The following is a 26,063-nucleotide window of genomic DNA, read 5'->3' on the forward strand; positions in this document are numbered from 1 at the left end:
CTGCAGTTGTCACGTGCCCTGCAGAGGTGATTTGGGCTTGAGAGGGCTTAACACCGTCAACCCAAGCAACATCCTCAATGTCAATTTAAATGAGAACGAATGATAACTAGGAGGGCTATAATAGTCTCTAAGTTTTTAAAAACAGAGATAACAACCAATTAATTGTCCACGGATAAGTTCCAGCCGGAATGCAGTTACTTGGGTGACTGACTCTAAAGTGAGTGAAACTATGCGGCTGCAGGCCTGGGCTAAGGGTGCTGAGCTGGCTGTGTTCCACACCTTCCAAATGAGTGCTTTAAAATAAGCCAGGCGTGCTGCACGCCTTTAATTCCAGCATTTGGGAGGCAGAGGCAGGCACTCACAGCTCTCTGAGTTCAAGGTCAGTCTGATCTACATACTGAACATGTCCCAGGACAACCAGGGCTAGAGAAACTTAATCTTTTTAAAAAATGCTAAAACCTCAGTGAAAAAATCTTTATACCTGTGAAACACTGTACATATAAGCATGTTTTTAACTAAAAGTGATACAGATATACCTAGCAATTTTAACACCAACCCTAAGCCATGACAGCTGTACTGCACAGGGCCAGTGTCAGCATTAGACACACACTTTACTGAGCTCCAGAGCAGTCAATACCCTAGTGACCAGAGCCAAGAATGGAAGAAAACAAAAGTTAGAGCAAGTTCTACAACACAAGTCATGGTTGGAAGTCACAACCTTCGTGTTTACAGGCTCCTGCTTTATTCAGAGCCAGAGGTCATTTCCCAGTCAAGTGAACTCATCCCCTCTGTCCCTTCTGCTGTAGAGCCTTCCCGTCTCTGTGGCTGGGAGCAGGCCACGCTGCTGAAGGCAGCTCTGGCTGTGACAGTGGCTGCTGTTCTGGGAACCTGCTCCTTTGTACTCCTCAGCTACATTCCCCAAAAGGATTGGTTTTATGTAACACAAAGCATTTGTGCTACCAACTTTAAAAAATGTAGCAAGGATGAGGACTTTTGCCTCAAATTCAAATCCCTGCAGTCTAGAATCGTCCTACAGCAAGGAAACCCACAAAGGCACTGACTGACACAGCACCAGCCTCGCCAGGGCCGAGGAAACCTAAAAGCTAACGGAAGGAAACTTGACCTCAACAGAGGCTGACTACACTCGGTAATGAAAGCGTGCATTCTCCACTGGTGAGCAACTGTGACGCACAGGCCGGGTGGGATTGGAGCAATGCAGTTTGTACACAGCATTTGTGGGCCTCCTCTTCCCATCAGCCCCTCTGCTCTGAACCTTTACTACCTTCGTGCATCCAGATGACACGACAACAGGCACAGAAACCATCCCAAGCCACGTGGTGCCGTCTGCATGCACTCCACCTGACTTTACCTGCTCTTCCTATGCAGTTTCAAACCATCTGCAGAGAATACAGATACACAAAACTGAAGTAGCTATGATTAGAATTATTTAAAGCCTTCAGAAACGTACTTTCCAAACGTGCTTCTGATGGAGTCCTCCCACCCTCCCTAACAATCAAACAATCCGCCCCTTGCCCCCACGAGTCCGTCAGACTTGATGGGTGCTCAGGGTTTTCAGTCTGCCTTATTCTTCCTCTTCCTCTTCCTCATCATCATCTTCATCATGGCAGTGTGTGATCTCCTGGGGAGCCAGAGGGAAGAGGTTGGGAGGCTTGATCTCACTAATGGACCTCGTGAGCTGGTGTCGCTTATAGTCAGTGTCTTTGAAATCCACCGATGTGCGGTTGCGGGTGGCGAGAGGGGACTCCATCTCATTGATATCCACATGTGTGTGCTCCACTGTTGATTCGTGCGGCATCTAGAACAAGGCAAACACTCAGGCTGCAGGTGGTAAAGGTGAGTGCTGTCCTAACCGCTCTCCTTTCCCAAGCAGACGCACCTAAGGTGCAGATCACTTCCTACAGCATGAAAGTCAGTAACAGAACACCCTATACTCTACTTTTAAGACTTCCCTAACCAGGCCTGCAACATCAGAATCAGGACATACATATAAAAACATTTATTTCAATTAACACTAACAGAGGTTGGGGATTTGGCCCAGGGGTAGAGCGCTTGCCTAGGAAGCGCAAGGTCCTGGGTTCGGCCCCCAGCCCCGAAAAAAAAAAAAAAAAGAAAAAAAAAAACCCTACTTCAATTAACACTAACAAAAGTCTTTAAAAAAAAAAAGACAGGGCCTCTCAATGTGGCCCTAACTCAGAGGTCCACTGCCTCCACCTCCAGGAGCAGGAACTAAAGGCGTACCCCAATACACCCGCTTTTTTTTTTTTTAAAGACAGGGTCTGTTGTAGTTGAAGCTGGCCTTGAACTCCCAATCCTCCTGCCTATGCGTCCCTAGAGCTCCAACTCTGGGTGACAGCCACCACACCCTATTCAGAAGAGGAAGTCCTCACTAGTCCGTGTAACGTTAGAAAGCAGTGTCGTACTCAGTAACTACCTTGGTGTACCTTTCCTTACTAACCACATAAGCCACTCACAGTTTTCACAAAAACTGTCTCCTCTCCATGTCATTTCACAAAGCTGGTTGCAAATGGGACTCTATGATACAGGTTTGTTTTTTTTTTTTTTTTTTTAGATTTTATTTGTTTATACATATGAGTACTCCATTTGCATGTAGGACAGAAGAGGACATCAGACAGAAGAGACATCAGATCCCATTACAGATGGTTGTAAGCCACCATGTGGGTGCTGGGAATTGAACTCAAGACCTCTGGAAGAACGCCAGTGCTCTTAACCTCTGAGCCATCTGCCCAGCCTTTCTGTGGTGTGTCTTAACTGACATTACTCACCAGGACGTGGGCCGCTCTGAAGAGGTAGCTGAATGGGTAGTACAGCAGGTTGATGAAGGATGCTGCATAGAGGTCAGCGTACCGCATCACTTGGCTGGCAAAGAGCGTCTGCCGGGAGCCACTGCGGAACAGGCTTCCCATCATCCCATAGCACATGTCCATGTCATGAGTCACTTTCTAAGGAAACAAAGCTCTCAGCTTACGCAACTCCTTGTTGGTTACCAGGTACACACAAGTCCCCGCATAAACTCAAACCTGAATGACTGACCACCAACTCCCCACTTCTCCCAAGCCCATTGGGTACCTTGATCCGTCTCTGGATGGAGCTGATGTCTGGGCGCTCATTGCTGCTGCTGTCCAGGTGCCTGGGACAAGAAGAAAGCATGGTGACGACCTCTGAGAGAACACACCTTACCACCTCGCCACTCTTGGAACAGAGTGGGTTTTGGAGCATTAAGTTGTAGAGTTGGGAAACTTACTTGTAGAGTTCAGCCAAGAAAATATCCAAGCTTTGAAGTTCTTCAAAAAGTGCTAGTTAGAGTTTGGAAAGGAAAAGAAAATGTTTTACACAAATCAAGCAAAAGTACTTTTTAAGTGATGGCTTTTAAACAATGTTCAAGCTCCTGACACTTCAGACATAACCAAGAAATACAGCCTGGGTCTGCCATGCCCGAGCCAAGCACACAGTGCACCTGCGCCCTTCGCCGCACAAGGACTCTGCCAACCACCACAGTGCCCCTTCAAGCTGCCTCCTTCCTACCTAAAGCCACAGACCTCAACCCCCTCCCCATCTGTGTGTTCATTCTGGGCTTCCAAATTATCCATTCTTAATCCCTTGGATGCGGACACCAAATCGATAGTCTGACTTAAAAAGAAGAGTTATGTGTGGATGTGTGTGGGCTTACACATGCCACGTATGTGAAGTCAGAGGACAATGTGTGGACGTTGGTTCTCACCACGTAGATTCTGGAGACTGAGTTCAGGTCAAGCTTGGCAGCGAGCACTTTTACCCACTGAGCCCTGACAGTCGAAGGACGGAGAATTAGGTGACTTGTCTAGGGCACTGCTCAACTGGACTTCTAAACTTCATGGGTGGGAAGTGTACAACGGGCAGGCAACGGGAGCAACATCAGTCAGTAACAATGACCTGCTCCTAGGCTCCCCAGGAGAACTCCACCCCACCTCTCTACTCAAGTTCTAACGTCTTTACATTCAGGAAGGGTTGTTCAGATTATGTTGTCACTGAGAAGAAAAGCCATCATCTCTCTCTCCTTTCTATTTGCACTACCTCAGCTGAGGCAACCTGGAGGCAGACACTGCTGTAGCTCTCATTCTCATGTATGGGGAAGCAAGGCCAAGGCACGTGTAGATTTTGAGTAGAGGAGCCAGAGTTCCCATCAACATAGGCCACGCTGGCAGAGTTGGTAAGTCTGACCACAGAGAGGTGCACTCGGACCACATGGTGAGCCTGCCCATCGGCTCCATGTAACCACCTGCAGCCCAGCTGAAGGGCGGGCACCACACAGTACACCTGGGAGCCCAGCTGAAGGGCGGGCACCACACAGTACACCTGGGAGCCCAGCTGAAGGGCGGGCACCACACAGTACACCTGGGAGGCTTGACAAGGTACGTTGGCCTCTGTCTTCACACACCAGGTTATTAGCATTCAGAGCCGGGGCTGCCCCAGAATCACAAACAGGGAAGTGTTAGGATGGAGACTCGAGCTATGGTTGGAGAAGCTTGGAGCTCAGACTGAAGTGGACGTCGTAGTTCAGAGACTGGTACTGTAATGCACCTCAGGAGGGGAACATTCCACACTACCTTGAAGGTCTCTGAGAATCTAACCAAGGCACACACGCACGCGCACGCGCACGCGCACACGCACGCGCACACACCCACACCCACACCCACACCCTCTAGAGTTGTGTGAAATGACTGAGTAATGGTTCTCTGAGAGAATCGAGTCCGAGCTATCTTGTAAGGTACAGACATGTGGCAAAGGTTTGAACTAAGAGTGACAGTCCTTACAACTTTTGTCAGTCCAGACGTGCAGCTCTTGTGCAAGCTCAGGAATCACCAAGAAAGTTCTCCACCCTTGCCGTTTCTTTGACTTCAAAATGTCTCCAAAAATGTGATCTCCAATATACAAAATGTCTTTGCCCTTAGCTCCCAACAGGTCACAGATTGTATCAGATGAACCTGAAAGGAATAAATAGAAAAAAAGTTTCTATATTAAAGAAAGCATTCAAAGCCCCACAGCTACATGCTAAAGAAATTTATAATTATGGGAAAGAGGAGCCTTTCTTAAAGACAAATGTTCACTACTCTTTGTAAGGCTCTGGACAAGGCTTTCAGCTCTACTGTGTAGGAATTGCAGGAAGACGGTGTCAGAGCCCCACAGCTGGGCTGGAGACACCAGCCGGTGGCGAAATGCTTACACAGCATGGAAGAGGCCAAGTCTTCAGAGCCACAAGGGTGCCACGACCAGTTTTTATCACAGACTTGACACTAAGTTGGCTCCATTCGACTGTTTCTGACTCTTGATATTAAACGCAGCTACATGGGCTTTAAGAAAAAAATACCCCGAAATGATTTCAGAATATTGAGACAAACCCTCAATGGAGGACAGAAGGATCTTTTCAGTGAAAATAAAACTTAACCCCGGTGGCTTTCACTGGCAGATGACTCAGGAGATGATATTTCTGGTCCTGAAGAACTGTTACGTGGCACTATGCTGAGAGACCCTGCCACTCTCACAGTGAAGTCCTAAGGACGCCCCAGGGAAGCCAGCACTCACTGAGACAGACCGCTCACCTCCTGAGTAGACGATGCCATGCTGCAGGGGGCCCGTGTAGGTGCCGATTTTCAGTTTTCCGGTTTTCTGGGTAAAGAGAATCAAGACTGAAATCCTGGGTCATTTGATCACGATCTCTACCCACGAAGCTACTTGGCCCAAGCACTCACTCTTCTCAGTGAGTGTTCTGTTGGTCTAGGTCAGGTAAGATCAAAACTCCCAACTTCAGAAGAGACATTATGGGCACTGAGTTAAAAAGAGGGCCGTGGGAAAGGTGAGCATGAAGGACGGTCACCTCCTCGACTTACAGTGTCCACCTGACGCAGCACTGTGCCTTCTCCAAAAAAGAGCGGCTTCCGTGCATCCACCAAAATCAGATCAAAGTACGACTGCCACGGCCGGTGGGAGCTCCCAGGCTGGTGGGACAGAATCGACAAAAGCCACATCACCACTGTATCCCTCACCTCAACCTCATCAAAGACAAGGGATTTTAAAGTAAGTATTTTGGAAGCTGAGAGGTGTGCGTAATAAATGGCTTTGGTAATTTCAATAGTCTAAATTATTTATTCTCTGAAGTATAGTAACTTACTTCACAGTACTTTTAAACATGAAGTAAGAGAAAAGCTAAGCAGACGCAAGCTACAATTCAAGGGACAAACTGGGGAGGGTTCTATCTGTCCTTAGTAGATGTCCTAGGTCAACAGTGGCCTCGGCTCATCACAAGATGGCATCATGCTGAGTAACAAACAATGCATTCTGAGAGGAACTACGGTGTAAGCCTTTTCAAGCCAACCTGAAGGGCACTACACAATGTAACTTTGGTATTTGCTAAAGCTTAGCAGGCAAAGTCTAGGACCCTTAAGTGTGTGACTACACTGTAATCTTTGTTCTTTAAATCTAAGCGTAGTTCGTACTACAGAAAGACCATTACACACCAAAGTCAGCTGCATTCTGGGCCTAACACTCAAGAGTAACCTAGAAACTGTCAAGAACAGTCACGCTGACATTATGTTTCTGTTAAAATGCTATCACCCTCAGTCTATGAGTCCTCAGAACACAAACAATTCTGCTTAGAAACTTATTTAGATCCTATTCACAACGGACCACAAAAATATTTATTTATTTCTATCTAGTATATATTTTGATTACCAGAGATTAAGTTCTGCTAGCCCGGGGATAGTTCTTTCAGTGCTGACTAAACAATAGGCCTTCTAAAACTAGCATTTCCAGGGGATCCTGCTCCTTGTTTCCCTTTAGTTCTAAAATGATCAAATGTACTCATTCATGGTTAACGCAAGCATGTAACTTAGTTTAAAACGACATATATTAAATTACTATAATACCTTGGGGCCATGTGGGAAATCAAACAGGTAAGTCATGATTTTCTGCAGAAAAAGAAAGATGTACATGTGACTTCTGCTCAAGACAAACAAAAGCTTTCTAAGTGGGAGAGTGACCAATCCTTATTCTCTCCATAGCTTATGAAACCATGGCAGAAGAAGTTAAAAACTAATGCTTCATCAGGCAAAAAATATGGCTGGCTTCTCAGGAAGGATACAGACTTTGAGGTGCTTCTGCAATCACCCACCTAGCCCGATGCAGCTCTCCTGGTCCCGTGTGGAGATAAGACCCTGGAGTAAGGGCTCAGAGAAAACCAGAGACTCCCAGGGGCTGGCGTGCTGCCATTCTCTAGCAGCACTGGGGCAGGGGCAGAGCGTCCTGCTAGGACTGTTAACCTATGGTAGCGTCGGCAAAAGTAAGGAGCTTAAATTTGGACTTTATGTGTTCCCCTTCTGTATCCTTTCATCATGATTTTTAAAAATTTAAACATAAGAGGTGGTAAATTTTTATTTCTAAGATTTAAAAGATTATTATATCACCTTTCATTATGGGATTTCTAACGGCAAGGAAATGTAAAAGAAAGGGTGCGACTTCTCTGCTATAGATAAATAATTCTCTTAAAAGGTAGAGAAGCCATTCTGTTAGCATAAGCCCTTTAAGTAACTTCCCAAATTAAAACCTTTAAGTAGCCACTATAGTAGTCCAAAAAGGATGCTTAGAAACATGTGCAGTGACTGCCGCATGTCCTTCGTGCCCTCCACCCTCCTCCTCCCCGCCTTCACAGTCCTTCCGGCCAGCACCCTCCCCTGGGTAAGCAAACAGACATTAACACTTACATCTGTGTACTTATAGTCACTGTTAGTGGCCAGAAACACTTTCCCCACTTCCTTCATTCGGCTCAGAAGCAACGGCAACTTGCCCTGCGACAGTGACAAAGCGTTATCAGTGTTGGTTGTCACAGACTGGGATTCTGCCCAGACAGGGTCAGGGGAACAGTCTTTCTAAGGATTAGTTGCTTGATTTCAGAAATTTGCATTTAAAGGTTTGTTTATCTATATGAGCACACTATAGCTGTCCTCAGACACACCAGAAGAGGGCATCGGATCCCATTACAGATGGTGTGAGCCACCATGTGATTGCTGGGAATTGAACTCATGTCTTCTGGAAGTGCGGTCAGTGCTCTTAACTGCTAAGCCATCTCTCCAGTCCAGGAATTTGCATTTAAAAACACACATTACTAAGTTGTAAAAAGTATTAATATATAGTACTTTATATAAGAAGCGTATGGTCATCAACAAGAGATCTTTTCAGTCCTCATATCCGCCTCAGGAAAGAGTCTAGATGACTTTGTGATTTCGAAAGTGCGGGATTTGAGTGTACTGAGGTTCAGAAGGTGGCTTTCATGCCGTCCCAAGCCCTATAGTACATATGCTTCTGTGTACAGTATGGCTCCACAAAAACTTTGCACACTCGAATGACAGGTACAGGTGCTACCTAGAATGTCCACACTCAACTGCAGGAAAGGAAGGCAACTCTAACAGCTGACGTGCCTAGAACAAGAGCAGCCCTGTTCACAGGAAGGCGCCTGTGCGCAAACTGGATCCAATCGTTCAGTGGTCTTTCTTGAAGCAATAAGGGAAAAGGGTTGGGGGGAGGCAGGTAGAGGCTTGACAGGAAGGAAGGGGTGGTGACATAAACCCGGAGACATTATTACTGTATTCTGTCTTTACTCTATAGAAAAGTGAGTTACTATAGCTTAGGATCCTGTGTGTGGATGTCTTTTTTACTTAACTTATTTTTATTGTCAATCTATGTGGGGTGTGAGCACCTGAGTGGAGGTGCCAGGTGGAGGCATCAGGTCTTCCTGGAGCTGGAATTACAGGCAGTTGTGAGCCACCTGATATGGGTGCTAGGACTTAGCTCTGAAAGAACAACAAATGTTCCTAACCACTGAGCTATCTCTCTACCCCATGTAAACTTTAACAAAACAAAACAGTCCTGGAGCTCACACCCAAGACCTCGCATACACTTTTAAGTGCTCTGTCAATACTACACAGCCAGCCCATGGCTTCATGTTTTAAATGACTTTAGCCTCACAGGAAAGTTGTGGTTAAACACACATATACATGCACATATACACTCCCCATGTGCTCCACATACATTCCTTCAATAGAAACATTAGCACTGCATAATTATAAAAAGTTTCTAAGTTAGTAAAAATTACTATGAACTACAGCTATTTAAATAATCCCTAGTCTTTATGTGCCGTAGAACTGTGCTCACTACTCTTTGCTAAGCGGGTGAGAGCACTTCAGTCATTAGACCTGCGCACATGTTTAGTGGATCATCTGCAGTGCTTAAGATTTGGGTGTGAGTCTTGGCCAATGACTGACCTCCCAACTGCGTGACTTCCACATGACATTTAAGCATTTCTTTATTCCAAGTATCTGCATCTATAAAAAGGAACAGTAGCATCCAACGCATAGCTGATGAAGACTAGATAGTACAAGGCACCAATCCCTGCATGGTGACGTGCACACAGAGGCCACTGGCTGCCATGATTAGAGCTAAAACAGTAAATACTGAGTCTTCTTGTCTCTTAGGAACCAGGGAAAACCAGTCAACGCACACACTGGCAGACATTTTTTGTGGTTATGCTACAGTGTCTTTCCTTGTCTACGTCATGACTGACAGACTCATCCTTCGTGTCTTTACAAGGCAAAAAGAGCCACCACGCAGATGCACCCCCTCTCCCATACTTACATCTTTGACTACATACTTCTCAAGATTTTCAACTGTCTTTTCCTTAAGGGAACCCTAGAAGAAAAAAAAGGAAAAAAAAAAAAAACTAGGAAAAGAATAAAACCAGGGAATTTGTTTCTTTTTTATTTTTAAGTTCTTGTTCTATAGCCCCAGCTGGCCTTGAACTCATCTTCCTGCCTTAGCCCCCCAAAATACAGATTTAGGACATGATGTCCATCCCACAAACCAAGATTATTTGTCTGAGACAAAGCTTTACTCTGTAACCCAGAATAGCCTTAAACCTGTACAGTGTCTGGGATTGTGGAATATACCACACCTGACCTATAAAACCATTTTTAACTTCTACTAGAAAACTTGTGTGCTTACTACTAAACAAATATTCTGTTTACCAAAATGAAAAATGCTGACAAAAAAGAATTCAAATATAAAATTATTTGCATTATAAGTAGAAAATTAAAACTTTTCAAGTTTTATTAGTTTATAATAAATATAAATCTAATACTAACTAGTGGGAGTTAATTGAACAAAATTTAAATGGACCACCACTCACAAACAGTGTTAAATATAATTTCATATACTAAAATTCTTCTAAATTTGTTTCAGAAATGCAAAAAATAAAATCTAAAAGCTGAACCTCAAGACTGAGGAACACTGTCAGACAAGAGTAAACGTAGAAGGCACATTTCTCTTAATCCCTTATTAAAATTGAAAAAAGTTTTTAAAAGGCTTATTTTTCTGTTAATGTGTATGAGTAAATGTTTTCCCTGCAAACATGTCTGTACCACATGAGTGCCTGGTGCCCAGAGAGGCCAGAAGAGGGCATCAGAGCCCCTGCCACTGGAATTACAGATGGCTATGAGCTGCCATGTGGGTGCTAGGAACTGAATTAAGGTCCTCTGCGAGAGCAGCCAGTGCTCTCAACCTCTGAACCATCTCTCCAGCCCCGTCCACTTTCTCTTTAAAAAGAGGAACATTCTGCTCTGTTTGCACCATTTCCACTTGCACAGTTAGTATTAGAGCAGAAGTGCATGCCAGGGAAAAGGCAGCAAATCAGCAGCTTCCACGCACCTTGTAATGGACCCAGTCCACTGCGTCTCTTACATCCTGGAACATACTCCGGTAGGACATGAAAAGGTCCCCATCTTTAAATCCTGTGTCACAACTACAGAGAAATGAAAAGAACATGACAGAAGGTGAACGAAATGACCAAGGGACCCAAAGATTCCCCATCATGTGGTACAGACTGTGGTTAGCTAGGAACCGCTCCCTAATCAAAAATGCATTTGAGCATTAAAATGGCCAAAATGTTGATATATGGAATATAAAAACTGTGTGCAAACACAATGAGACAGGGTAACTTACAGGGTGGAATTACAAGGCCAAGGTCCCACAATACCAAGTTCATCACTTCTAGAAACAGGTTCTCACTGCACGAACATTTAGAACATAGGTTCTCTCTCCCTGACCTTTCTGGCATTGTCCCTAGGTACAAAGGATTCCATTTTCTATCAAACTGCCCTGTAGTGGGTAAGGCCTCAGACACGAGCATAGCAGACTCTACTACAGAAGGCTGTTACACATCAAGCAATGGCTGCACAGCTCCCCCAAAAGGAAAGACTAACCTGTGTAAGACTTAGGCAAAACTTTGTTTTGGGAAAATAAACAATATTTATTCCTTGGTGAGATCTTGCTGGGCCTGGGAATGAAACTACATGACCATCCCTGGATGGTTGCTGGGTAGCTGCTGTGAAATGAGTCGGGGGTTTTAGTGTCACTCTGCTCGGACAGATAAGCATCACACAAACCTCCCACTCAGTTGTCACAATTAGCACCTCTGCTGGCCGTCTTCAATCCCAGTCAGTGGTCCCTTCCAAACATGGCTGCAGCACACTGGCAAGGAGAGGGGCCGTGTGGGAGGTGAGAGCCTGCATGGAGCTGCTGCTGCTGTCCATCTCTCAGGCTGGCAATGTGGCATCTCTCACTAGCACTAAATTCACTTTAGAAAAGCAGAAAAGACCTACAATGGCCAGTTCTCTAAAACCCTGTACATTAATTTAAAAATCAACTGGATAAAGAAAATTGTGGTCTAAACATACCTGGTATATCTGGGACAATTAGTAAAAAAATCTACTAGGCAGGCCAACAGGTAGGTTTCTGAAAGGAAGAAAAGATATTAATGAGCTCTAAGTAAAACAGTCAAGCTGATTTAACCAGCTCCCTTCAACAAGTGGTCTGGGACGAAGGGACAGCATGGACAGCAAGCAGAGGCGGTCTACCTGGAAGGTTGAAGAGTGTGTTCAGAATGTAAAACCGTTCAGTATCATCTCGTTGGATAAACTTATTTGGATACTGCTCTCTAGTTTCTGGTCTGCAAGAAAATGCAAAAAAAAAAAAATTAGTTGATACTCAAAAAGTTAACAACTGTAGGAAATAGTCACTTATTCAGTGTTTTATGAAAGTATGTTGATGGCTATGTGAAAGACAGACTTCACATATCAAATCTGAACAGCTGTGAACAGGTCAGGGTGAGCCCTTAAACAGCTCTACAACACCACCACCCAGGGCTCTCCCTGCTAGGGAGGTAACTTAAGAGCACACAACCCAACCTCTACAAGAAAGCTGTGGGAACTCTAAGACTAAAAGGAAACTATTTAGCTTGAAAGGTTTAAAGAAATAGCCCATAACCATGTGCTCACCCCTGTAATCCCAGCACTGACAGCCAGGGCAGCCAGGGTGACGAAGTGAAACCCTGTCTCAAAACAAGTAAGTAAATACAATTTAAGATAAATAAGTCTAAAAGTAAAAGGAAGTGACTGTGAAGAGAGAGGCAAGGACAATCTACAAAGGGATCCTGTAGGTGCTGGTGTGCTGGCCTCTGCTCTTACACCTAAGTGGACACTTCTGCTCCTGGATGGAGTGTAGAACAAAGAGCAGCCTTCCTTACCAGACTGAGCTGTCTTTCTCTCTGTTCCCCTTTATGGAAAGCGGACCAACTTCTGACTTGACTTACTTAATTTGCAAGGCCCAGTTCAAATCAGTAAAGTGTTTGTCATGCAAACACGAGGAACTTTGGTTTAGAATCCCCAATACCTACGTAAAAGCCAAGCACTGCAGAGTGCCCGGAACCCTAGCAATGAGGAAGAAGGGTGGAGACGTGGAGTGGAACTCTGGGCTTCCACTGACCCGCCCTCCCTCCAGCCAGTGAGTGAAGGCTGGCGTTCTCCCATCACAGGTGCAGCTACTTCAGCAACTACAATTCAAACTGACTGACAACTCGGCTAGTCATTGCACTCGCAGTCAGGGGAGACAGTGCACAGCAGAAGAAGCCGCCTATTTGGAGTGGGAAGGAACATCAGTAGCTTTTGTGAGCCACAGACCCAAGCTAACAAGGTGTGACAAAGCCAGAGGGACGCTGACCTCCTTTCCAGCTCATCTCCACCGCACCTTAAAAACCATTTTCCACCATGTTCATTCTCCCCCTAAGATCTTTTCCTTTTGTTTTGTGCTAAGCTTCAATGAATCTACATTTACTCACAAATGACTTATTTTTTAAATACTACCAAAAGTATTTCCAAAGAAGCTACTTTGAAACTTTATTAGGGGAACACAGCAGGTTGGTGGATCTCATTCCCCCCCTGCCTTCCTTTCGACTAACAGCCAGAGCAATGAAATCCCTTCTCAGAACAGAACCTGCTCATTTTCACGGGGCTCCTTGTAACAGTGTCGTGATGACATTGACATGATGAGCTTAGTTAGGTCTGTGATCCTGATGTGGCTGTTTCTCATCTAAATCCTGCTTCCTGATACAAAAGCATCTTTAGAGCACAGGAAGGTGTGTGCAGCCTTCCTGGCCTGCTCAGAGGGGTCAAGATGACACTCAGGTCACTCACCTGTACATGTGCACCTGAGACACCTCTGAGCCTGTGCCATGCAGTAAGGCTTGCTCAGTCCCACTGTGCAATGTGCCTCAGTTCTGCGTGGGACACGCTATGACCTTGGACCTAAAGGACGTTCTGACACAATTTCAGTTAGATTACACCTCTTACAACAAAACGTGTTGCCAAAACCACTGTCTTTAATTATTCCAATGTGACTGTGATGACTTTAGCACTTTTCCATCAGGAAAAAATAATTCAAAAAAATTACAGGAAAGCAGAATATAAAATGTTTTCATTTCAAGTTATAATTATAACCCAAATATAGTGTCAAGTTCTATTTTTTATTTTTCTTTATTTTTTTAGATTAGTATGTCTATGTTGTTCTGTCTGCCTGTGTGTTGTGTGTAGATGCACCGTGTGCATGCTGGGTGTCTGTGAAGGCCAGAGGAGGGCATCAGAGCCCCTGGAACTGGAGTCATCGGTGGTTGTGAGCCACCATGTGGGGGCTAGAAACGGAACCCAGGGCCTCTGCGAGTGCAACAGACGCTCTTAATCACGGAACCATTCCTCCAACGCCCAAATAGTGTTTTATTTTTAAAAACAAAGCAAAACAAAACATATTTAGGCTGTTTCACAAAAAAAAAAAAGATACATATTTATAACATATTTACTGCTGAAACTCCCAAATTAGCAAAGATAGTGAAGATATAAAAATCTAAGTTGTCCATTTTAAAAATCACTACTTTCTCCTCCTCCTCCCTCCTTCCCTCCCTTCCTTTTACAGGGCTGTGGATCAAACCCAGGCTCCTACATCTGAGTAAATGTCTGCTACTGAACCGAGTCCTACCACCCACCATGCCCTCTACCACCCATCATGCCCTTTTTTTTTTTTTTTTTAATTTATTTTTTCCCTTTTTTGAGGAAGGGCCTCACTATGGAGCCTTGGCTGTCCTGGAATTTACTATGAAGAGTAGGCTGACCTTGAACATAAGGAGATCTGCCTGCCTCTGCCTCACAGTGCTGATGTTAAAAGCATAACCACACAGGGAGCCTCTCTCCCCATCATTTCTGATTTCTGAGGTGGCTCTCATTGTATCACTCAGGTACTGGCATCGAACTCCTGAATTCAAAAACCCTCCTATCTTAGTTTCAGAGTGGTTTGGTCCTCCAGGCAGGCATTACTGTGCCCTGCACTACCTTGTGTTTAGAGTACCTTGTACTTTTAACTCAGCATTTTAAGATGCTGTCATTATACAAATGTCTGAAAATAGTTACTCAAAGATTAAAATGTACTAGTTAATAAAATCTCAGCCATGTAAATTGCTATATAGGTCAAAAGTTTTCAGTTTTGCTGTGTATCTCTTCTGTGTTAAAAAGGTAAAGTAAGGGCTGGAGAGATGGCTCAGCGGTTAAGAGCACTGACTGCTCTTCCAGAGGTCCTGAGTTCAATTCCCAGCAACTACATGGTGCCTCACAACCATCTGTAAAGAGATCCAATGCCCTCTTCTGGTGTCTGAAGACAGCTACAGTGTAATTATATATAATAAATAAATCTTTAAATAAAAAAAATAAATAAAAATTAAAAAAAAAAAAAAAAAGGAAAAGGAAACTGGGTAGTGGTGGCACACACCACTTAGGAGGCAGAAGCCTCCTCGGTGAATTCAAAGCCAGCCTGGTCTACAAAGTGAGTTACAGAACCACCAGTGATGCACAGAGAAACTGTCTCAGGGAAAACAAACAAGTAAACAAACATCTTAGAACTTAAGTCTAAAACTACATCTAAAGTGTGATTTTTTTAGCAAGCTTCAAAATTATCTTTTTGGGTACTGTATAATTAGAAGACAAACAAAATATAATGACTAATACCTTAACTCTGCTTACGTAAAGGGATGACTCAATGCTAAAAGGAAGAGGTAAGCGTATCTCGCCTGTGCAGACAATTTCATGTCATTTACCCAAATATCAGAGGGGCTACGGAGACGGTGAAGCTGGTACGGTGCTTGCTTTACCCATAAGCATAAGGACCTGAGGCAAGTCTGAGAACCAGGCATTAAACAGAGGGTACACAGGCAAGCACCTGCAATCCCAGCTCTGGGGAGGCAGAGACTGCTAAATTCTCAGGCTCACTGACCATCTAGCCTAGCCAACTTGCCCGCACCCCCTGTGACTCTGTCTCAAAAAAACAAGGCAGCAAGGGCTGCTGTAGGAACTCATTTTGCAAACCTGATGACTAAATTCAATCCCTGGAAGGAAGCCACAATGAAAAGAAAAAAAAAGAAAAAACAATTTCAAAAGCTGTTCTCTGACCTCCTCATACACACTGTGGCACACGTGCACCCTCCACAAACATACACATAATAATAATAATAAACAGAATTAAAATCAAATGGACCATTTCTAGGGCATGGGCATTTCCCCCACCCCCACCTCCTCTCTCAAGAGGCTAAGGGTTCTTTATACTCACCCTCTTATGAAGTTAAATCCATGTGCACAAACCAAGAGGTTTCCATAGGCATCAACTTTCAAGAGATTTCCATAGAGTGTGTCAAAGACAAGTCCTCTACAGGAAAGGGAGACAGTGACAGTGCAGTCATGCAGCAGTCATGTGCGCTCAGTTATGAGCCAGAGCTTCACCTAACTCGAGCTCTGTAGCACCTCAGTTATATTCCCCACACAACATAACTGGATACACTAAGTACATGCGCTTTAAAAGGTAAATCGTTGGACTGGAGGCGTGCCCTGTGTACTGTGTTTTAATCCCCAGGGACCATCCCAGCTCTTGTGGAGGAGCTGGAAGGTGGGAAGGGAGGACTGTAGAGGAGCTGGAAGGTGGGAAGGGAGGACTGTGAATGCAACTAACAACATTCATGTCGTGTGTGCTGTTTTGGGGTAGTGGCTCCATCAAACAAGCATAAACTCCCTTCCTCGTGAGGAAGCTGCCATCTTTCTACAATAGCCTGTAAATTTCTTCAGACACTGAACTGCTTATATTACCCAGTATCCAATGTTACAAGTGTAGCAAATGTGACAATATTTCAAACAAATGTCCTTCATAATCTTAACTCTTCTCTATTAAACCCAGAAACACAAAGTGCCAAGGTTATCCCACCAAGCTAACTGTATTAGCAGAACATATACCTGCCCAGAAGTAAGGGGGCAAACAGGACACCTGTGCTCACCATGACTTCGGCCCTAACAACCCCTTTCCTGCCACCAGTGAGTCTTCCTGTTCTACTCAAGAGCACAGAGAGCTGCACACTAAGCACTTGGGGGTCTGAAGCAGGAACAAGCTCAAGTCCAGCCTGGGATACATATACTGTTGAGAGAAGCAGGAGGAGGATGGGAGGGGAGGGAGGAGAAGGCGGGCAGAGTGGGAAGGGAACAGAAGAGAAATGTGGCGAATGGCTAAGGATGGAGAGCTCTACTAATTTAAAGTCAACACTAGCATTTATTGTTGCAGGACAGGGATAAGTTTGGAATTCATAATTTTAGGACAGGGGAAGTGGTTTTAATCCAAAAATATCTTGAAATTTTACCTGGTAGGGAATGTCGAATCATATGCAAAGTTGAGCAGCTCCTGAGGATAGCCGATGGACACTAATCTCTCCACAGTAAGCTCAAAGCCAAGGGATTCATATTCCGGAGACTTGTACACTGCACAAAGAGGAGGCTCATTAGTTAGCAGGAAGAACAGCCCACGAGAAGAGAGGCCAAATGAATGAGACTCTACTTTTCCCCAATTCCTCCTTTCTTCTTTTCCCTCAAACTTTTGTATTTTGTATTATAGCTGGTAACTAAAGAAATTCTGCCATTAGCAGAAACAGGTTCTGTCTGAACAGTTTTAGCCTGTTAACACTTTTCCTGTATCTACTCTTTGACTCCCACACCTTAGTGCTGGGGGAAAGTCTAATCTGCACAGCTATGGTATTAACTGTGAGACAATAAATAGCAAACTAGGGCAGAGAGGTGTGCATTTGTAGGGGCCTAACTGTAACTGACGCAGCGATATTCAGAACAAGCTTTCCCTTGTCTTTTACTTTCAGCTTTTTCTGGTAGTTGCTCTGTAGTCTAACCAGTTTATCTGGTCTCCCTGTCAATGTTTTGCCTGTCAAATGCATCTTATCAGCCCAAACAGCTGCTATGCCTAACACTTCTACGACCTGCAACACCATTCTTGACAAGTATCGCTTCAAACGAACCATAAGAAAACACATCTAAGACAATGACAAAAATCCCTTTTGCAAACCAGGAATTAGACATTAAAATTTGGCTCATCAGACAAGGTCATCACTACGGTCACAGCAGGTAAATACATGCAAATTGTGTGGGTAAAACTACTTATTTCTCCTAATATGCTTCATAAACGCACTGTTTACTAAGAGTTAAATGACACAGGTTTAAGGCTGCGAGGTTTCTCTTTACTATGTCTAAAACTTTACACAATGAAAGAGTTTGAGTATTTCACTGAGCTCAACAATAAAATGTCACTCCTTCAAATATACTTCTTCCAATTGGTATATTTAGGTTAGCAACCTGCCTTGTTTACAGGAGCAGGTTACGTACCATTACAAAAACCAATACAATTTCAAAAACCTGTTATTCCTAAACACCAACTAAGACAAAGATATCCACCCAATTTTCAGTCTTATGAACCTGGTCTCAACTCTCGTCACACCACTGTAACTCTTCCCTCTCCTCTTAACATCCTTAGCCCAGAATCACACTGGACTTTGCCATTTGTTTACCTATGGAAACTGGTACAGTTAGGTCTCAAATCCAGGACAAACTGCTAGCTACACTGTGCCTATTAACATGTCAAAGTAGAGTCTGGTGCCACTCTCCTGGAGTCCCTACCTGTTAGGAGTCCCCTTGGCTGGCACACCCTGCCCCTAACCCCAAACTCCCCAGGAACCCTTCCTCCAGCTGCTTTTCTTTCCTAACGTTAACTCTCTATGTAGCCCTAGCTGTCCTGGAACTCACTCTGAAGACAAGACTGGCCTTGAACTCAAGGAGAGCGCCTGCCAATCCCTCTTGAGTACTGGGATTAAAGAAGTATGCCACCATGTCCAGCAACTCTGGATATTTTCAAAAGCAGCTAGACTTCTTTCCTCCCATAACTTCTACTTCAGCCTCTATCTATGCTGTGCTCCCTCAAAACAAAAAATAAGCCCTGAAGCGTAGTCAAGCTTCAGTGTACAATTCCAAGTCTGTGTGCTGTGCCTGAGGCAAAGGGAAGGCAATGTTGAATGCTCGCATGTGTCACCAGAGGAAGAGCTGGTGACCACTACGGCATGGTACCCCAGTTAAGACTGATTTACACTGAAAAGCAAAAACGAAAGCTAGCATTCTTCACCTACTTTCCCCAGCCATGATGTCATGGCAATTGTAAAGCCCCTTTTGACAAAATTTCTAAAAACCCAAACTTCCCCATACTGATCAAAATCCTACTTAATTCAAAAGTACTCAAGAAAAAAAAATCCAGTACAGCTGCCTTTTTCTTCTTCTAGGATCTGGCTCATGTGAAATATTTGTCAATTATTAATATTTCAAGAAGAATAATTTGCTGAATGTCCTCAAAATAAAGATAAAGAATTAGACCTGGATCTGGAGAGATGGTTCTGAGGTTAAGAGCACTAGCTGCTCTTCCAGGGAGCCTGAGTTCAATTCCCAGCACCCACGTGGCAGCTCACAACCGTCTATGAGATCTGGTGCCCTCTTCTGGTGTGCAGGCATACATGCAGGCAGAACACTGTATACACCACGGCTATCTAGGAAACACAATCTCACTAGTGAAAAAATATAGAAAAGTAATTGTAAATCCCAAACAAACAACAGTAAAACCAAAACATCACATTTATACTGTTTACAATAAACAGATCTTTAAAAACAAACAGACTAGACCTTATTCCCCTACCACTCTCAAACTCATGCCTAAATGGCTACTTTTCTGTGGTTAATGAGTTATGATGAATTGGTCATTGAATATTATGGCCATGAGACAATCTGAACTGAAGGTCAAATTAATTTAGCATTCTTTTTCTTATTAAAATTTTTAGGGGTTGGGGATTTAGCTCAGTGGTAGAGCGCTTGCCTAGAAAGCACAGGGCCCTGGGTTCGGTCCTCAGCTCCAAAAAAAAAAAAAAAAAAAAAAAAGATAGAAAGAAAGAAAGAAAAGAAAAAGAAAGAAAGGAAGAAAGAAAGAAATTTTTTAAGAGCTGGAGAAATGGCTCAGAGGTTAAGAGCACCGATTGCTCTTCCAGAGGTCCTGAGTTCAATTCCCAGCAACCACATGGTAGCTCACAACCACCTGTAATGAGATCTGATGCCCTCTTCTGGTGTGTCTGAAGACAGCTACAGTGTACTCACATAAATAAAATAAATCTTTAAAAAAAAAAAAACAAAAATTTAAATTAAAATATAATTACATAAGTTCATTTCCTGTCCTCCCTCTACCCTCCCATGATTTTCCTTATTCCCTCTAAAATTAATAGCCTCCTCTTCTTGTTGCTGCATATATGTACACAAATGCATATATATGCATAAATATATAAATGCAACCTACTGAGTCCACTCAGTCTGACTACAATTTCAAGGCTGACTCCTTTGTATTAAGTCATCAACTAGGGGCTATGCCTGGGTGTGGGTAATTGTTCTCTATCAATAGTCACTAGTCACCTACAGCTCTAACTAACGTAGACTGTGAGGTGTCCCACGGCTATGCCAGCATGTAAGGACACTGTTAGTGCTCAGGTCTTAGGCAGACATATTGTTTATGGTGTAGCTTCCTGGTGTATCTAGGAAACACAATCTCACTAGTGAAAAAATATAGAAAAATAATTCTAAATCCCAAACAAACAACAGTAAAACCAAAACACCACATTTACACTGTGCTCAGAGGGCAAAAGCTCTCAAATATTTAATTATGGTGACTTTCTATAAATTCACCGTAGAAACACCAAGTCTCCTTCCTCTAAGTCAGTTCATGGTACTTCCCAGAAATGTAAGGAGTCCTCTGCAATCTCTGGCCTGAGCTGGATTCAAGTGTACCTGAGTCTGAGCCAGAAGGCTTTGTGCTGGGGTCTGGAAGGTTGCTATGAACTTGTAGATTATTCGGGCCATCAGAGCTGAGGCCTGAATGCTGAAGCACATTACATTCTTCGAATTTCTTCCAACTGGGCCAGAATAGACTGCCCTAGTCTTGGGTGGGAATGGATTTATAACAGAGTCCAAGTTCTTCTTTAACAGCCCTATCTGTTTCACGGAGCTCTATATTAATCAGCAAGACGGACAAGCTACTGACATGTCCACATAAGCCTCCGGATAACGGTTTCAGCAGCACACACTCCCAGGTCACTAAGTCATCTGTAGACTCCATCACAGTACAGCCACAGCTGAAGGAGCTGTGGTTCACAAACAGGGCTTACATGGTTCTTCTAAAAGCCCTGTGAGAAAAACACGTTAATCCTGACCTGGTTGCAAAATGTCATGAAGCTTATGCAGTGTTACCCTCCTCCAAAGATAAAGGTAAAAGCACTCAGGGCAGAGGCAGGCACACCTCCTCGAGTTCAAGGGGCAGCCCTACACAATGAGCTTCAGGAGGGACACACAGAGCTACTTAATGTGATCCTGTCTCAGGAAAAAAAAAAAAAAAGGTTAAAAAATAAAAAACCAAACTTCATCTTTTCCCCCCTCAATCAGCCGGGTCCTTTAAACTAGCCACAGACATCTGCCAGGACCAGCCTCTAACCCCTCAGGCTGCAGAACTCCATGCTTTCCCACAGCCGAGTTTTTCTCACAAAACTGGAAAGTGAATAATCCAAAGCTTCTAGCATCGCTCTCACAACCAATTTCCCAGGATTCTAACACTGGACAACAGTCCCTGAGTTCGGCAATCTCACATGAACTGCTTACTTATTCTCGAGGAGATTCTGTGCCTAGCCCAATTTACCCAAAATCCAAAGACAAAGGAAGAAATTGTTTTAAGGGCTAAAGTCTAAAAGAAATAGGAAAAAACAAAACAAAACAAAACACCACCCTGCTTTAGGCACTAGGACAGCACACAGTGTTCTCAGGTTACGTAACAAGACTATAAAGAGAACAGCCAAAGCTTTGAAAGTTGAAGCTACAGAGCGCTTTTAAAGATATTCTTTACTCAATAATCTGCAAGGAAAAACAGCTCTTCAAAAATAACTGCACGCTGTGGGGATGAAGCTGAGGGCTCTGCTCTGTGGAAGCTGTTCGCTCAGCCAAGACAGAGCTGACGTTAGCAGAGGACGCTCCTTTGAACTAACGAGAGCTTCTGCCTGAGTCTGGAGTACTTATGCATCTTTTACCATTGTCCCCAAGACACTGTGTGAGGAGCTTACAGACTTTAGAAAAATAAAGGGCAAACCTCTACAGAGGTTCCAGCCCAGCAGAGTACTGCTGCCCAAAACGAGAACTCACATGAGGCAGATGCAGGTAGTGTGTGCCACTCCAGTCTTGAAGGAGTTACACTGGCTTTCCTGTTAAAAACAAAACAAAGCAACAAAACAAAACAAAACAAAAACAAAAGCTGGTTTTAAAACTGTTGTGATGAGCTGGAAGGGAGAGACAACATTTGGAAACGGTATTTACAGGAGTTACAGTGCACTCCAGTCTAGAAGCCTCCAACCATCACTAAAATTAGCTCTAATTGGCTTTAACAAGATATGAGCATTGCAAATAAGTCTAAGTATTGTGTCTTATTTCTTTTTCTAGCACCCTAGGTTAGCAATACAAGCCAAGTCTGATAATAAAATTTTAGGCCAACAGAGTAAGAGGAAGCTGAATCTGTCTGCTTTAGTACTTTCAGGGCGCTGCTATAGAAACGGACTTAAACGGGGCTTAAATCGGACTACAGCTCTTAAGACTGATTTTACAAGAAAACGAAAAGCAAAGCAACCCCATTTTGCTTTCAAGTATCTACTGATGCTGAATCTCCCTATACCAACCTTCTACCTTTCAATACCTGTCAGCCTTATATGCACCATATCAACTGTATGCTGCTAAAAGTCTAATGCAATGTTTACATCTGTAATAAAAGGAAATTAATAAACTTTTCATTTTGTCAGTGGACATTTTTTCTGAGTAAGCAGAATTATAATACTAGATTTCATAGTTAAAACAAATACCTCAAAATAACTGAGTTGAATATACATGTTTATTCTTTAAACATATGGATACTTTTAAGAAATACATTATGGGGATACTTTATAGGAGAGATTCCTTTAAATCCTAGGTTGTGGCTTTTTGTTTTGTTCTTTTATGTAAAAGGAAGATGGTAATTATAGGAATAGCAAAAATGATCAACTGTAGTATCTAAAAATACTAAAGACATTGCAACTAGGAGAAACCACCACTACCAGACAGTATGAAATGCAGTCACACCGTCAACCCACCCAGAAGTCGCCAGCCTTTAGGCTGTACATGGAACCAATATCAATGTCCCCTGTATTTAGTTATTAGTCTATGTGGCATTAGTCCTCTGTAATTATAACTAAAAACACACTAATGAACATTTTTGAAAGAGTAAATACTAATAAAATCTTCCTAGTTCCACACCAACAGTTATCAGGACTTTCTCTTCTATACAGAACAGCCCCAAACTGTGACCCAGCACAGGCACAGGCACAGGCACAGGCACAGGCACCAACTCAGCTCTAATCCAAGAGATTACAAATGATCTAAAAGGTTGGAATTTTCTTTAAGCTATTTCAATTTTAATTTGCATAAAAATAAGGATGCTAGATCCCATGGGACACATTTAGTAATATTTTAAAATCCTCCAAGTTACTAAATATGTGAGTAAGTAAAGGAAGTAAGTGAGCCTTAAAACACTGCCAATATTTCCATTCTTGAAAAACACAATTAAATGTTAACTAAGAAACTAATTTGTTTAAAAGTACCAAGCCAGAGAGCTGGGAAAGTGACCCGGTAGTTAAGAGTACCTCCTGCTCATCCAGAGAGATCTAAGTTGAGGTCCCAGCACCTGTATCACCAGAAACTCTCCAACACCTCTTACCGTTCTCCTGTTACCCACAGACAAGAAGCTTACATTCACTCAGCCATGTGTATAGATGGTTTTTAAAAAGTATTAAGGCAGACATGATACCACATGCATGTTTCCTAGCACTTGAGAAGCTAAAGCAGAACTGTCTTGAGTTCAAAGCCAGCCAAGTGTAGTACATACAGGCCAGGTAGGGATACACAGTCAAACTATAATAAATACACAGGCAAGCAAACAAATATAAATGGGAGTTTAAAAGAATGTTTAATAAAGAACACAGGAAACGAATTGCCAACAACCCAAGTAATCCAATTTAAAAAGGGGGTACAGAGCTAAACAGAATTCTCAACAGAGGAATCTCAATGGCTAAGAAGCTCTTAAAGAAATGTTCAACATCCTAAGGAATCAGGGAAATGCAATCCAAACACCTCTGAGATTCCACCTTATACCTACCTGTCGGAATAGCTAAAATAAAAAACTCATGCTAGTGAGGATGTGGTGGGAGTGCCAACTTGTACAACCACTCTGGAAATCAGTTTGGTAGTTTCTCAGAAAACTGGGAATAGTTCTACCTAAAGACCCAGCTATACAACTCCCCATCGTACCACAAGGACACTGTGGCGCAACTCTGGAAGCTTTATTCGTAAGAGCCAGAAACTAAAACAACCCAGATGTCTCTCAAGCAAAGAACGGATTTTAAAAAAAAAAAAGTGTTCCATTTACACAAAGGAATGCTGCTCAGCTATTAAATCAAGGACATCATGAAATCTGTGGGCAAATGGATGGAACTAGAAAATCTCTGAGTGAGGTGACCCAGACCCAGAAAGATACACATGGTATGTACTCACTTAGAAGCGGATGTTAGCCATAAAGTGCAGGACAACCGTGCTACAGCCATCCACAGACCCAAAGAAACTGGGTAATAAGGAGTGCCCAAGGGAGGATGTGTGAATCCCACTCAGAAGGGCAAATAAAATAGACATCAGAAGTAAAAGGAGAGAGAGAATAGGATAGGAGAGGGAGTGGGGAAGGGAATGAAGGTAGGGGTCAGATATAGGGAGAGCAGGGGATGGGGGTGAGAGGGCTGGGAAAGAGAAGGGAAATTTGTTGGAGGGCATTTCTGGGACAAGAAAGAGACCTGGGAAAGGGGAGCTCCTGGGAGGATCTGGGGTGACCCTAGCTGAGACTCCTGGGAGAAGAGGATATGAAGCCTGAAGTGGCTAACTCCTAGAGCTAGGCAGGACTTCCAGTGGAGGGAGTGGGGCACCAACCTACATAAAACTTTTGACTCAAAATTTGTCCTGCCTACAAGATGTTCAGGGATAAAGATAGAACAGTGATTGAGGGAATGGCCAACCAATGACCGGCCCAACCTGAGACCTACCCCATGGAAGAGCCAACCCCTGACACTACTAATGCTACTCTGTCATGCCTGTAGACAGGAGCCTAGCCTAACTGTCTTCTAAGAGGCTGCATTTGGCAGCCGATGGAAACAGATGCAGAGAACCACAAACAACCATTAGGTAGATAGAGCTCAGGGAGTCTTATGAAAGAGTTGGTGGAGGGAAGACTAAAGGAGCCGGAGGGGTTAAGAACACCATAAGATCTAAAGTGCCTAATAACCTGGGCCCATGGGGGTTCACAGAGATTGAAAGGTCATCTGTCCTTAGCCATATAAGGAATGTGAGGCTAGCGTCTGGTACTGACCCTGTTGTTGTCTCCTACAACAACAAAGGTTAGAAGTACCAAGTTTTATGTCTTAGCACCACAAAGGGGAGAAAAGTACTGTGACCTGAGATAGCTGTAGGGCAGCATGACAATACTGTATAATTCTCCTTTAGATTGTTTTTCTCCTCACTTGAAATGCCTCTCCTGCAGTGAGTTTGGTGAGGATTATACAATTGTTGACAGAAACTCTAAACCAAGTAAACAAGCCACAAAAAAAAAAGTTCATTTAAATGTCAAGAAAGTTGAGTCCATTCCAGTGACAATAAAATGAAACCAGAATGCATCCACTGTGTACTTATCAGAGGCCAATGACCAGAGGTCTCGAGATGCTTCAGCTAGCTGCGAGACAGTTTTTCTTAATTTCTTCCCAGGTACTCTTTAATAGCTTCATTCTGATGCTTCTCTGTGTTAAAAGGGAAGTATTTTAGCGTACTTAGGTCTGAGACAATTGGATCTCACCTATAGTACCTTAATGACACAGCATAGAAACAGACAGGGTCAGAAGCTCAGCTGTAGTTTCCAGCTGTAGTTGAATGAGAAAAGCTCCACAGGCTCAGTATGGATGATTGGCCTCCAGCCTGGCACTATTGGAAAGGATTAGGAGGTGTGGCCTTGATGGAGGAATTGTGTCACTGGGGGTGGGCTCTTAAATTTCAAAAGCCCAAGAGAGGCCCAGACTCACAGGTGTACCTCTAAGCTCCTGCTCCAGCGCCTGCCTGTATGGACTG

General features: G+C 43.5%; 1 protein-coding gene across 4 annotated transcripts in view; it reads right to left on the reverse strand.

Annotated features, from left to right (window-relative positions):
• Positions 1-460: 460 nt before the first annotated feature.
• Positions 461-26,063, reverse strand: part of Nt5c2 (5'-nucleotidase, cytosolic II) — a 179,613-nt gene continuing 154,010 nt past the window's right edge. For 2 of the 4 annotated variants that reach the window (XM_032892142.1, XM_032892143.1), the window contains exons 4-18: positions 17,117-17,234; positions 16,045-16,140; positions 11,979-12,070; positions 11,799-11,856; positions 10,771-10,864; positions 9,703-9,756; positions 7,776-7,859; positions 6,942-6,983; positions 5,907-6,014; positions 5,619-5,685; positions 4,833-5,003; positions 3,284-3,335; positions 3,109-3,169; positions 2,805-2,981; positions 1,424-1,816 (exon numbers count right to left, since the gene is read on the reverse strand). In XM_032892142.1, coding sequence (XP_032748033.1) covers positions 1,583-1,816; positions 2,805-2,981; positions 3,109-3,169; positions 3,284-3,335; positions 4,833-5,003; positions 5,619-5,685; positions 5,907-6,014; positions 6,942-6,983; positions 7,776-7,859; positions 9,703-9,756; positions 10,771-10,864; positions 11,799-11,856; positions 11,979-12,070; positions 16,045-16,140; positions 17,117-17,234 — 1,508 coding nt within the window. In that variant the 3' untranslated portion in view covers positions 1,424-1,582. Of the gene's footprint in view, positions 1,817-2,804; positions 2,982-3,108; positions 3,170-3,283; positions 3,336-4,832; positions 5,004-5,618; positions 5,686-5,906; positions 6,015-6,941; positions 6,984-7,775; positions 7,860-9,702; positions 9,757-10,770; positions 10,865-11,507; positions 11,653-11,798; positions 11,857-11,978; positions 12,071-16,044; positions 16,141-17,116; positions 17,235-26,063 lie in introns of those variants that run through there. The other 2 variants (XM_032892141.1, XM_032892144.1) reach the window with 2 other exon arrangements.

Source organism: Rattus rattus, chromosome 2, assembly GCF_011064425.1.
Source record: "Rattus rattus isolate New Zealand chromosome 2, Rrattus_CSIRO_v1, whole genome shotgun sequence".
Classification (NCBI taxonomy): Eukaryota; Metazoa; Chordata; class Mammalia; order Rodentia; family Muridae; genus Rattus; species Rattus rattus.